Consider the following 13,546-nt stretch of genomic DNA (forward strand, 5'->3'; position numbering starts at 1 on the left):
CTCATTTTAAACCAGAAGCTGATAATAAATTTTAATTTCAAAAATATCTTTTTTTTCCCCTTCCGGTTAGAAAAGTTAAATATGCTCACCAAACTGAGAATTGAAAACTATGGATAAATTAAAAAAGGACCTGAAGACACTGCTCATATTCTCACTATTCAAAGATACTGTTTGCAATGTAGTATGTTTCCTTCCAGTCATTTTTCTATGATTTTGTAAAAACAAATTTCACTTAATAATGTAATGTAAACATCTTCCCAAGTTATTAGAAACTCTTCATCACTTTTAATAGTTATATAATATTCCACTGGCTAGACATATCATAAGCTAATTACAGTTTCCTATTGGTGACCACTTAGGATATTTTCTTTTTTTATTGTAAGTAGTGCTTCAATGAACACATCCATACATAAAGTAAAGCATCTTAATGTACTTTCTAAAGCATGATCTTTAGAGCTGGGCAGAACTGGGTTCCAATCCAGACTCTGCTTACTCTGCTACTTACTAACAACCTCCAGCTATAGCGTCTGTAATCTTTCCAAGCCCCAATTTCTTCATTTGGAAAATGGGGCCAAGTACCTTTTGGTATTGTGCCAGAGAAAAAATAAGCAAAGTGCCCACTACAGAGTCTAATATAATCTGGGGAATGTAATTTAATTTTCATACCACCATTTTAATGTGTGCTCTTGTACCTGGCCCAATTCCTTCCCTATTCTTGCTGACGGAAATGATCTACATGAAATCTCAATGGAAGCTGAAGAAGTCATTTTATCTCACCATCTCACATGTGGAGCTGTCTTAAAAAGGCTCCATTAAAAATAAGGAAGTTAAAAAAAGTTTGCAAAATACCTGTAATTTTTTGGCAGTAAGTCTTCCAGAAATCACCCCCTTGTCATTATTTTGCTTTTTATGCTCATTTATCACTCCAATAATTCTTTGCTCTAGTTTGTGATTAATTACCACCTGTTGAAGCCAAAAAGGTCATTACCAATTAGAACCTAAATTATTAAATAACATTTAATAATTAGGGAAAAAAATCACACAGTTTTCTATATCCCTGCCAACAAATACAAGGATTTCAGTTAAAATCAGATAAAATAATTATTGTATTTTAGACTTCCATTCATTGGACCACATCTGTACCATATATTTTAGAAAAAATGTGACAGGTGTGCCTGGGTGGCTCAGTTGGTTAAGTGTCATGGTGTTAAGCATCAGCTTAGGTCAAGATCCCACGGTTCTGGGATTGAGCCCCACATCGGGATCCCTGCTCAGCAGGGAGCCTGATTCTCCCTTTCCCCCCTGCTCTCTCTCTCTCAAATAAATAAATAAAATCTTTTAAAAAAAGAAAAAAAAATGTGACATGGAAAAAGCAATGTACGGCAAGAAAAAATCCTTTGAAAAACCCTCTTGAACCTGCATGTCTCAAGACATTGTTCTTGGATTGCTATTTTATGACTGATTCCTAAGCTTGAATCCTAAGCAAGCTGAATCAGAATCCTTGGAGATGGATTCCAGAAATCTGTTTAATGTAAACCACCCCAAGCACACAGCTTGAAAGAATGGATGCTACACTAAAAAGACCTATAAGGTAAAAGTAAAAGCTATACAAATAGTAATAATTAAGCTACGCAAATTCTTTTGGCTTTCAGGGTTTGATTCCTGTTTTTCTATTAGCCATTTTGTCTTCAATATTTTTGTTCCATATGTTCTTTCCATATTTTTGACCTAAGAATACATAAACATCTACCTACAAAGACACCACCCCTTGACCACATCTTTACTGAATGCCTACAATGAGCTATGTTTAAAAATATACTTCAGGAGTTCAGTCTAGCAGAGGAAACCTATATAAAAAAAAAAACTGTAAACCAGCACAGCAATCATTTAAAAAGGTATATGAAAAAAGTATGGAATCACAAGGAAAATTGCTGAGTTATGAAGGACTTCCTAGAGGATCCAGAGATGACAAATGGAGAAGGGGAAGTAGGTCTTTTTAAGCAGAGAGCCCACTGACAAAAGCCTGGAGTCATAAAATCATATGGGATTTGAGGGAACAATGAGATTTAAACTAAAATTTTAAGTGGAAAAGAATAATGGGGAGGAGGCTGGAAATGTACACCAAATCAGGTCTGAAAGGATGCATATGCTATCCTTAGAAATTTGGATCTTATCCAGATCTTCTTTAATTTCTTATGGGCTTTCAATATATGTGTTATGATTTACTTCTATTTAGTACGGATCAGCAATTAACTATTACAAAAAATTTAAATACCCCATAATTTTCTTATATTTAAGAATATCTTTTTTTTTCATTTTTCAAAGAGAACATTTCTTGAAATGACTCAATCTCAGTACTCACTTTTAAAATAGATTTATCCAGATTAGCAGGACCACCAGAATCATTTGCAGAATTAAAACTATAAATTTTTGGACCTGTATATAACAGACAAAAAGTAGTCAAGGCAATTTAGTCATTAATAGCTATTACACTATTTTAATTTTCCTCTAAAAAATCGCTAAACATTAAATATTTGATTTCAGCTCTTTTTTCCCCACTTCACCAAGGAATCTACAATCTAGCAATATGGCCTCTAAATTTTCAAAAACATTTTACCAATTAGAGTTCTCTAGGTTAACCAGTTACTTACAAAGAGCAAAGGCCTGTACATTTTTTAAATTAAATTTATCTTCATCTTTGTATTTTCACAATCAGATGCTTTTCTGCCTGGTACTTGGCTGAAGTAAGACCTCTCAGAGGGTATTAGATTCCTGGTAGAGACGATGGTTAATTTTAAAGAGAAACACTCCCTTAAGGTAAAAATGAGGTGGCAGTCCCTATCATCTTCTATTCATAGAGTCCAAGGTTGCTGTATTAGTTTCCTAGGACAAATTACCACAAACTTGGTTGGCTGAATATAACAGAAATATTCTCTCACAATTCTGGAGGCCAGAAGTCCAAAATCAAGTTGTCAACAGGCCCATGCTCCCTACAAGCTCTAAATAAGAATCCTTTTTTGCCTCTTCTGGCTTCTGGCGATCCCGGGAGTTGCTTGCCTTGTCTGCCTCTTTTTTACACATGGTGCTTCACATGGCCTTATTCCGTGTGTGTCTGTGTCCAATTATCCCTCTCCTTTCTCTGGACACTACTCATTGGATGATTTCATCTCAAGATCCTTGACTAATTATATCTGTAAAGACCTTATTTCCAAATAAGGTCACATTCTGAGGTTCCAGGTGCAAATGAACTTGGGGGGGGGGGGAAGGGGAAAGTGCGACACTACTCAACCCACTACAGATGCCAACTCTGTTCCGGCCAACAGAAATGCTATGCGTATCATCAGTTCTCTAACAATGACCAACCAAGAAGGAATAAGTAGTATTAAAAGGTACTTTCAAACCTTTGGTCTCATGATCTCCTTACTCTCTTAAAAATCAGTGACAATCCTAAATACTTTCTGTTCATGTGAATTTTAACACTGATATATACCATATTGTAAATAAAAAAGGAAAAATTTTAAATATTAATTCATTAAAAACAACAAACCTAAGACCAGTTAATATAAACACTTTTTATGAAAAATAACTGCATTTTCCAAAATAAAAAAAAATTGTTTCCCATTTTTGCAAATCTCTTAATGTCTGGATTTTGCATTCAATTTTCTGTATTATCATGTAGTCACTGAAAAATACCACTATATACTCGTGAGAAAATAACCACAAAAATGACAACATTTTAGGGGCGCCTGGGTGGCTCAGTCGTTAGGCATGTGCCTTCAGCTCAGGTCATGATCTCAGGATCCTGGGATCGAGCCCTACATCGGGCTCCTGCTTGGCGGGAAGCCTGCTTCTCCCTCTCCCACTCCCCCTGCTTGTGTTCCTCTCTCGCTGTGTCTGTCAAATAAATAAATAAAATCTTTAAAAAAAAAAAAAAAGACAACATTTTAGATTATGGAACTAGTTCTGATCTCACGGAGCCCCAGCCATCCTAAAATCTTATAATACCTACTTAGTCGGGGCGCCTGGGTGGCTCAGTCGTTAAGCGTCTGTCTTCGGCTCAGGTCATGATCCCAGGGTCCTGGGATCAAGCCCCACATTGGGCTCCCTGCTCATGGGAAGCCTGCTTCTCCCTCTCCCACTCCCCCTGCTTGTGTTCCTTCTTTCGCTGTGTCGCTCTCTGTCAAATAAATAAATAAAATCTTAAAAAAAAAAAAACAAAACCTACTTAGTCTACTCTTACATATCTCAGAATAAGGCGTGTTTTTCTTTTTTGTTTTACTTTAAGAGAGAAACCTAAACATTAAATTTAAAAGTTGCTTATTATGATTTTGAAGGTCAAGAACTTTGATCTTTGTTGACTTACAGGAGGGTATTCATTTTAAGATGCTAGTTAATATAATCAGGCATCTTAAAACAAAAGTTTTTGAGCATAACTATTTACATTTGGGCAGTCTGGACTAGAGACATTAGTGCTTCCCTGATTTATTTCTATGCTAGAGTTATATAGAAAGTACCCAAGGCTACCTAGAGTACATGAAAAGATAGTGACAATTCTGGCACATTTTGGTTAATTTCCTTATCTTTTAGTCTTAGACTTTAATCTTAGTAACCTTCCTCATCAACTCATGTCAATAGTCATAAATGAGAGGACCTATCAGTAGTCCTTAACCATTTCTGTGAGGTTTCATCAGTTGAAGTAAACTTGTTCACAAATTTAGCATACTAATTAGAGTTTACAAGTTCCCCAAATCATTGAGGGGACCCAATTATAACCCTTTTGGAAAAGGTACAGATGGATGAGCAGTTTATTACCAAGACTATACTGAGAAGCAGTTTAAGGTTGATGTGTTACTGAGAGAGGTAAAACTGTAAATTCCTTTATTATTTTTTTTTTGTTTGTAAAGACTGAAGTAAGCAGTAAGCTCTGAAGATAGCAATAAGCTCTCATATGTCTCCTCCAACTATTCCACCTGAGATATCCAATGATACCACTTCTCTGAAGTCAGTTTATACTGTGAACTTCCAGAAGGCAAATAAAAGAAGAGCTGAGTCCCCAGAAAATCAGGAGAGGAATGTACACCAATACTGGTGCACATTCATGGGTGTCAGAAAGTGTCCCTAAAAGTGGGTATGTTTTTATTTTAATCAATATGCTGAGGAAATGAAGCAACAATGAGATCTTGCCTCAGAGGTATCACCGATTGAATCAAGTAAACCAGTAAGGCCCTTTCTGTTTCCAATTCTTCTTAAAACATGTTCAATCAGCAAAATTTGAAGCTTTTTATGAGGCATTACCTATTACGAATATCTATTATTGTCCCTGGAGGCGTGCAGAGCCTACTAAAAAGACTGAACTTACTCAATTCCTTGAAACTGCTCTAATTTTCTACTGGGTGATTCTTTGGTCTCCTTTCCTGTCAGCTGCCAACTTTTCAGAATGTCAGTCTAACAGCTCCCTACCACCAGATTCAAATGTGTTACTTAAGAAAAATTTAAGGCACCAGAAGAAAACAGATATTCAACCGTATAAATTACTAACCCTATTTTCAAATGCAATTCTAAGTCAACAGGCCATGGTATAAAGATGGTTCCCATTCTTTTGCCAAGTAAGGTGCACAGGATTTATGAGCTACTTTCCTTGCTGCTTAAAGACCTTTTTCCATAAACTGTGGTTTTCCTTTTCACACAGAGTTACTGGAAATCTGACTGGAAGTAAGGATGTTAGTGTACCTCTAAGGCAAAAGTATTATGGATTTCAAATTTATAAATTATATTTCACAGAACACAATATATTATTGTCAAAAATATTAAAGTTGAAGTACAGGGGCGCCTGGGTGTGGCTCAGTCGTTAAGGGTCTGCCTTCAGCTCAGGTCATGATCCCGGGGTCCTGGGATCAAGCCCCACATTGGGCTCCCTGCTCAGCGGGAAGCCTGCTTCTCCCTCTCCCACTCCCCCTGCTTGTGTTCCCTCTCTCGCTGTGTCTCTCTCTGTCAAATAAATAAGATCTTTAAAAAGTTGAAGCACAGAAAAAGTGATTTCCTCAAGATGACTCAACTAATAAAAAAAAAAAGCATCAGCCAAAAATCAATTCCTTATTGCCCAATACTCTTTCTTTCACAACATATTCCTTTTAAAATGTATTCCATTTTACATCACAGAGTGATTATAATGACCCACTAACACTAATACATTCACTTTGAGTTGCTAGTGCTGGTGACAGGTGCACTGAGACACTCTGGTTTCTTTCTGACCAATAGTATACAACCGCAAGGGGATCCGAACCAGCCAAGGGATCCAAACAGTGATAAATAAGACCCAGTCCTGGTCTTCATGGGGTAATTAAGCAACTAATTATCCAAATAAGCTCTGAAAGGGAGTATAGAGTATCTAGAGAACAGATGAGGATGAACAGATACAACCTGAGTAGTCAGGGTCTGTGAGGAAGTCCACACTGCCAGAACCACCTGACTAATCTGATCCTTTAAAAATGTAAACTAGCTAAAATCTCTCCTCCATTTAATACCAACACTAGCCCCCTCTCATTCTACCCAGACACTTTCTTCTTGTTTTCTTGTAACATGCCAAGCTTACTCCCATCTTAGGGCCTTTGCCCTTGTCCCCTTAGCCTCATTCTGTCTCCAGATTTTCTAAGAGCTGGATGCTTCAAACCATCTCAGCATAGTTTTCCTCAGGGAAGCATTCCCGGTTCTTTTTTTTGACAGAGAGATAGAGCATGAGAGGGATGAGGGGCAGGAGAAGCAGATTCCCCGCTGAGCAGGGAGCCTGATGTGGGGCTCGATCCCCAAACCCTCATGACCTGAGCCGAAGGCAGGCACTTAACTGACTGAGCCACCTGGGGACCTCAAGCCTTCCACGTTTTAAGCAAAAACAGACTCTACCACCCAATTTATTCTTTACCAAGTCACTGTTTTCTGCCCTTTGTCACACTTTTTCTGTTTTATTTGGATGACCCTGAAAAATATTTATCACGGTTTTTATGAGTTCACTCATGACATTACTCCCCCAGTGTTCTTTGCCTCTTAGGATTTCAACTCTCAGCTAGCTTTAAGGATTTTCACACATACAAGCCTTACAGTCATCAGTTCTCTCTCCCAACCAGTTCACGTGGTATTCCCAGTGCCTAAAATCTTGCCTGGCACACAGCAACAATTCAAAAATTATTTGATGAACAAATGAAATGAAAAAACAGGAGTGGAAGAATACTGAGAATTGTGCCAAGAGCCATTCCATGGCAGTAGTGATTCTCTACCTCTAGATGAGAGGACAATTTTGAGAAGTAATGCTATGTACAATGCCTCGAACTTTTGAAAAGATAAGAGATGAAGTGGACTAGAACAGTTACCCTTACATTAGCAACTACAACAAGTTCAGAGATAATGTTTTTTTTCCCCCCAAAGTAGGCCTAACATATGATACAAAAAATACCCAAACAGAAAAAAAAGGAAAAACCATGTTGCAATATGTGTAGCAGAATTATTTTATATACACTGGTATACATATTTAGTTATAAAATATTTTCTACAAATTTAATAGACAACCCATTCATTTTCTCTCTGATTTCTAAGCCTTAATTCCTCTGAATTTCTACTTGTCTCTTATTCAAGAATATTTTTTTTTTTATTTTTTTATTTTTTAAGATTTTATTTATTTATTTGACAGAGAGAGACACAGTGAGAGAGGGAACACAAGCAGGGGGAGTGGGAGAGGGAGAAGCAGGCTCCCCGCAGAGCAGGGAGCCCGATGCGGGACTCGATCCCAGGACCCTGGGATCATGACCTGAGCTGAAGGCAGTCGCTTAACCAACTGAGCCACCCAGGCGCCCTCAAGAATATTTTTTAATGACTATATGCACAGCACTGAAACAGACACTGAGGTATATGAATACATATCCATGAAACAGTTCCTACCTCCTAAAATTTTGTAGGATATTTCCTCACATACAACAGGCAAGAACTAGACATCAAAAAGAATGATTCAAGTAACAATGATAAATGAGCTGTGGATACAGAAGAATTCAAAAAGTAGTTGACATCTGGGATGGGTGTTACAGGATTTCGGAAGACAGTGTTTGGGATAGGTGGCATTCCATTAAGAGAAAATGGCAAGAATACAGGAGGAGAAAGTCAATAGCTGCATTTGGAACCATGAAAATACCCCAGATTTGCTATAGGTGAATATAGGAATTAGTAAAAAGGCTGGAAAAAGGGTCTCAGGTGCTAGGTGAACGGTATGGACTTTATCACAAAGTCAGTGAAGATGCTCTTGAAGAAACTGAGAAGTGCTATGAACAAAGCAGAGTTTCTCCAAGATGAATCTGATGTTTGAATGCAGGACAAACTAGAGGAGGAAAAATAAGAGTTGGGGAGACCCATCAGAAGGCTTTGTTGGTACTCCAGGAATTCATGAGTGCCTAGACAGGTGTGAACAGCACAGAAGAAAAGTGAAAATGGTGTACACAGAAGATAAATGAGTCAAGACTGAATGAAGCTGGGCAAGAGATTACATATGAGGAAGAAAGGAAGGCATTAAAAGTAACTACTGACATTGGATAAAGAGGAATGTGGAAAAAAAAAAACCAAGGAAATCAAAAAAGCTAGTGTGGGAAGAAAAGAGTAGTTTAGTATTAGTTGCGTTAAATTTGAGAGGCTTGCAAAAGAGGGCCAAAAGGTCCAAGTAAATATAGAAATGGCTGACTTGGGATTAGAATAGAGACCAGGACTGGACAGATTGAGGAGTCATGTACAAAGGACAAGACGGAATTAGTAATGGAGTACTCTCCTAAAAAGGCTATAGAGAGAGAACTATACTGTCATAGACTAACACTTTTGGTGAGGGTCACATTTTGGAGCAGGAGGAATGGGAAGACAAAGATTAGAACAAATTATTAGAGAGTTGAAAGAATTCAGAGGAATATCAGGAAAAGAATGCAAAAGAGGCTGATTGAGAGTAAAGTGCTACAGAGTAACAGTCGAAGAGAAATTCTATGTATCTGTATTTATAGGCATTATAACTTTGTAGTTAAAAATATTATAAATTGTAGGCAGCAGCTCTTTTCTGCCCATGGGTCCTGTCCCCGTGCTTTAATAAAATCACCTTTTTGCAACAACAAAAAAAGTTATAATAAATTGCAGGGCAAAGAATTATTTATCCACCTTCTATGTGAAAGTTTGTTAAGGGCCAACTTCTTCAGTATCATCCTCTCTTCAGCAATGCTTACATTCCAGGAGTACCTCAAAGACCCAAGCTCCTTCCTCACTGAAGATCTTTGTACATGGAGTTCCTTAACTCTGCCAAGAATACTACTCCCCCATTCTTTACAAGGTTAACACATATTAGTCCTCCTGATCTCAGTTTAACTGTCACTTTTTCTAAGAGACCATGTATGACTCCTCCTCCTCCCAGGTAAAAATTAGGTTACCTTGCTAAATTTTCTTCCTTAGCTTTTCTTTGTGGCATTTAATAAGTATGAAGCAATGTTGGTATGATTATTTAATGCCTCTATCAGCCATTACATTAGCAAGGTCCATGAAAGGTAATTGCTCACCCCACCTGTAACATCATGAAAGACACAGGGGTATCTGTATGCACAATAAATATGTGTTGGACGAATATTTCAATAAAAACTACAAGCAAACAAGCTAAGCAGAACAAAACAGAGTACACCTGTTCATCTTTTGGAATCAGTCGTAATAGGGGCCTGCTCATCTGTAGCCGCAATCAGCAATCCCTTGTTATCAAACCAAATTGCACAGTACGCCAAAACAGCATGGTTATGATAAAACTCGGGAGATAATTCCACAATAGATTATACCCATATTCGGTGTGTTAGTACTGAAATTCTTACTACAGATTTTTCCATAACACATGAAAACACTACACCCCGGCTGAAAATAAGAACAAATAACAAAATGGGTCTGGCTCCAGGTTAGGAACTCCACATCCTACCTCTGCATCAGCCTACCTAGTTTAGGTGATGGTTCAAGACGGATCCCTGCTGAGATGGCAGCAAATGCAATTTTTATTCTGTTCTCGAAGGAGAAGGGGGGTGGTGTTAGGTGGGAGACGCCAGGCTGCAAGAGGGCTACTGTCATAACTTGGGAAGCCCCAAAAGCTTACACTGACCTAGAACAAGGCCATCAGATAGGGAACTAGCAGCTCCACGTGTGGGAGATAACAAATTTTGAGACCTAGCGCCCGCCCAGGTTGCGCTGGCTTCTCCCTTAGAACAGCAGCAGCTGCTCAGAGTGAAAAGCCCGGGGCACCAGGACCTTTCGTACCTTGCTTGACTCGGGGCTCCCGGGTGCTGGCAGCAGCGGCGGGGGGCGGCCTGGCCACGGACTTCTTGTTTTGGGCCTCCCCAAGGGCTGCGGCCTCGGTGGATTTGGCTCTGGAAGCAGACACTGCGGCCCGGACCGCCGCGGCTCCCGGCGCCTTGTGTTTCTTGTTCTTGCCGCCCATGTTGCAGCTGTGGCAAAGAATGCCCCCGGCCAGGTCCCGGAAACACCGCAGCACCGCCTCCAAGTGCTCTTTACATTCCCCGGGTCTCACGCCACCACCCTGCGTCCTCCATCCGGGCTTCTCGGGCCTGGGCGACCGCTGCCTTGCAATTGGTCCGTCTCACCACGGTTCCGCCTCCTCACCGCCCTCTAGGTGCCTGCGGCGTGCCGGACCGTCTCGCCACTCTCCCTCTTTAAGTCAGGGAGCTGGCCACCCAGTAGTGGTCGGAGAGGAAAAGTCTGAAGAGAAGAAGTCAGGGAAGAATTCTGGGGGATGGGGTTGTATGACTAGATTACTTTTGTCTCCTAAGGGCGACAGCTGAGGCTTCCCTTGGCGTCACTGTCGGTGCGCTCGCAGAGCATCGTGGGTAGGAGGGAGATTTGGTCTCCCAGCTGCGAAAGATGGCGGACGCTTTCGGGGATGAACTGTTCAGCGTGTTCGAGGACGACTCGACCACCGCACCCGGAACTAAAAAAGACAAGGAGAAAGAAAAGGGGAAATGGAAGGGGCCGCCGGGGTCTACGGAAAAGGGCGGGTAAGGAAGATGTCGGGACGTATTTTTTTTTCTCTCTCTCCTCAACGTCGAGGGGAGAAAATACAACGTTCTTTTGTAGAGCATAAGCAGCTGTAGCGTACAGCGAGTGGCGTCGGGAAGTGAAGGGGTTTGGGGAAAATGTTGAAGGAGGAGGAAGACTTTTGGTTTGGTGAATCGGGATTTTGGTGTTCCCCGGTGTCCGCAGGCAGCGTGCGCTCCTGCCACTGCAATTCCTTAACGCCTAGGTTGCTGACTGCCCTGGTGTGCGCCGTGGGGTCGGGACGGGAGGTAAGGTATTTCTTAGGTTTGTACCCCACAATACCTGGCACAGTCTTTAATAAATGAGACTAATGACCAGTTCAGTAAAGGGTTAAGAAGCTTGGAAAACGTGACTCGGATTGACTTGGTACCGGCAAACAGCAGCAGGAGGAAGGAGAGAAATTTAATCTCCATGCTTTCGCGTTTTTTGCCCATATAAAGAACGTGAGAGTGCGTACTACTGGGGTTGTGAGGATCAAGAGAGATAATATATGTAAAGCACCCTACGGTGCTTAGCACGTAATACATTGTCAAAAGCTGGTTATCGTTGAGTTTACTAAGAAAATTTTTTAAAAACTTATCGGTTCCTAAACATATATATAGACTGATGAATAAAACTACCTTAAAGTGTACCGAATTGTTTATAGTAGAACAAGAAAATGTTAATACGTGAATTAAGACGATTCTACATAAAAAAGTAAGACGATTCATTATCAACAAAATTTAATGTTGACTGGGGGAGATACTAGGAGAGTAAATTAAATTACACATGATTTTGCTCTCAAGGAATTTTTAGTCCTGATAAAGAGAACAGGTACATATTTTAAAAGTTAGTAGATGATTGAGATAAAATAAGTTGTGTATACAGTTAATTGCTATACAGGTTCAGTAAAGAGATTTCTATTTGTGTCATTCAGGGAGCCTTACATGCAAGAGGAAATGATTTGTTACTCATGGGCAGTTTTTTTTTTTTACAAATTGGGATAGAGGAAATGTTTGCTTGGGACAACAAGAGATAAAACAGAATAAAAATTGGTTTTAGACTGTGAAGGATCTTGAATATCAAGCACGTTAATTTAAATTTCATTTTTAAACCCTGTGAATAAGGTTTTTGTGGTCTTTTTTCCTAACTTACTGATTGGGTAAGTAGAGTGGTAGTTTAGGAAAATTAAGTGGTAGTGGTTGTCAGAGTATATTGAAAGAGAAAAGACAATAAAATAAAAGTAAGAAAGCAAATTAAGGAAGTGTTCTAGCTTAGTTAGGAAACCAAAAGAATCTCAAGTTAGGAGGTGGCAGAAGGAAGGGAAAGGAAAGGTGCAAAATGTTGTGAAGAAAAGTGACAGGCCTTAACAATGGAACAGGCCAGAACAATGGAAAGGGAGTCAAAAGAGAGAGATTTTGAATTTGGATATCAGGGAGAAGAAATATAAGGAAATTTACAGGAGCTTTTGATTTGAAAATGAAATTAATTTGACTTGAGACAAAGTGAAGTTATAATAGTATATCCAGATGGAGGTGTCCAGTGGGCAATTTTAATTAGGTTTTGGGCAAACCTCAAAACTGGAAGTGTACATTTGGATGTTGCTTGAATTGGTACTGCTTGAGTTGGAGATCCATTTGGGCAAGTACTGAAGACAAGGATTAGAGAAACAGAACAATCAGGAGCATGAAGTGTCAGGTAAGTAGGAGTCAAGGTAGAAAAATAGTCTTTCTCATTGAGTTGGAAGGAGTTGGGAGAGTTTGGGGGGAACAATTCAGGGAAAATGAGAAAGGAGGACAGGTTCTTGCCTTTTTTTTTCCCCCAAGTAATAATTAATAGTTCCTATAGTTTGAATGGGCAACTGCGATGTGATGAAGACAATACACAAGTAATTTCCGACTTTAGTAAATACTGTGCTTCAAAATTACTAGGGTAAAATTAATTCACTTTGTACTGTACTAGTGGTAAGCAAGTGAAAGTTTGTAGGATACAAAAATTTAATTTACATTTTAATTTTACTAGGAAGTACATGAACATTAGAGAAGGGAAATACATAAGAAAATATAGAACACTAGGGACTTAAGGGATTTTATTTACTAACATTTCTAGCTATGTGTGGTTTTAGGAAAAAATCCAGTTTGCCTGATTCCAACTATCACACTATGATAATTGTTATTCATATCATAATATGCATGATTTCTATCCAATTTAGGTAACATAGGGCAAATCGTGGAATTTAGAGAAACTTCTCGTGTATTTTATACTCTAGATCAAGTGGGTACTTTTTAAGAAACTTTATATTATGAAAATTGTTAATATGTGGCTAGGGTGTGGGAGAGCATGGAGAGAGAATAGTATGAAGAACTCCATGTACCCATACCATCTTCAGTATCGAGTCAGGGTCAACCTATTCCTGCACCTTCCCCCCATTTTTTTTTAAATCAAATGCTATTCCTCATGTTATTTTTCCCTA

General features: G+C 39.2%; 2 protein-coding genes across 3 annotated transcripts in view; one reads left to right on the forward strand and one right to left on the reverse strand.

Moving 5' to 3' along the window:
- DHX29 (DExH-box helicase 29) overlaps nucleotides 1-10,671 on the reverse strand; it is a 43,939-nt gene extending 33,268 nt beyond the window's left edge. For both annotated transcript variants that reach the window (XM_044916768.1, XM_021702138.1), the window contains exons 1-3: nucleotides 10,300-10,671; nucleotides 2,363-2,436; nucleotides 850-963 (exon numbers count right to left, since the gene is read on the reverse strand). In XM_044916768.1, coding sequence (XP_044772703.1) covers nucleotides 850-963; nucleotides 2,363-2,436; nucleotides 10,300-10,480 — 369 coding nt within the window. In that variant the 5' untranslated portion in view covers nucleotides 10,481-10,671. The remainder of the gene's footprint in view (nucleotides 1-849; nucleotides 964-2,362; nucleotides 2,437-10,299) is intronic.
- Nucleotides 10,672-10,912: 241 nt separating this feature from the next.
- Nucleotides 10,913-13,546, forward strand: part of MTREX (Mtr4 exosome RNA helicase) — a 113,801-nt gene continuing 111,167 nt past the window's right edge. The window contains exon 1 of the mRNA XM_044916769.1: nucleotides 10,913-11,054. Coding sequence (XP_044772704.1) covers nucleotides 10,921-11,054 — 134 coding nt within the window. The 5' untranslated portion in view covers nucleotides 10,913-10,920. The remainder of the gene's footprint in view (nucleotides 11,055-13,546) is intronic.

Source organism: Neomonachus schauinslandi, chromosome 7 (assembly GCF_002201575.2).
Source record: "Neomonachus schauinslandi chromosome 7, ASM220157v2, whole genome shotgun sequence".
NCBI lineage: Eukaryota > Metazoa > Chordata > Mammalia > Carnivora > Phocidae > Neomonachus > Neomonachus schauinslandi.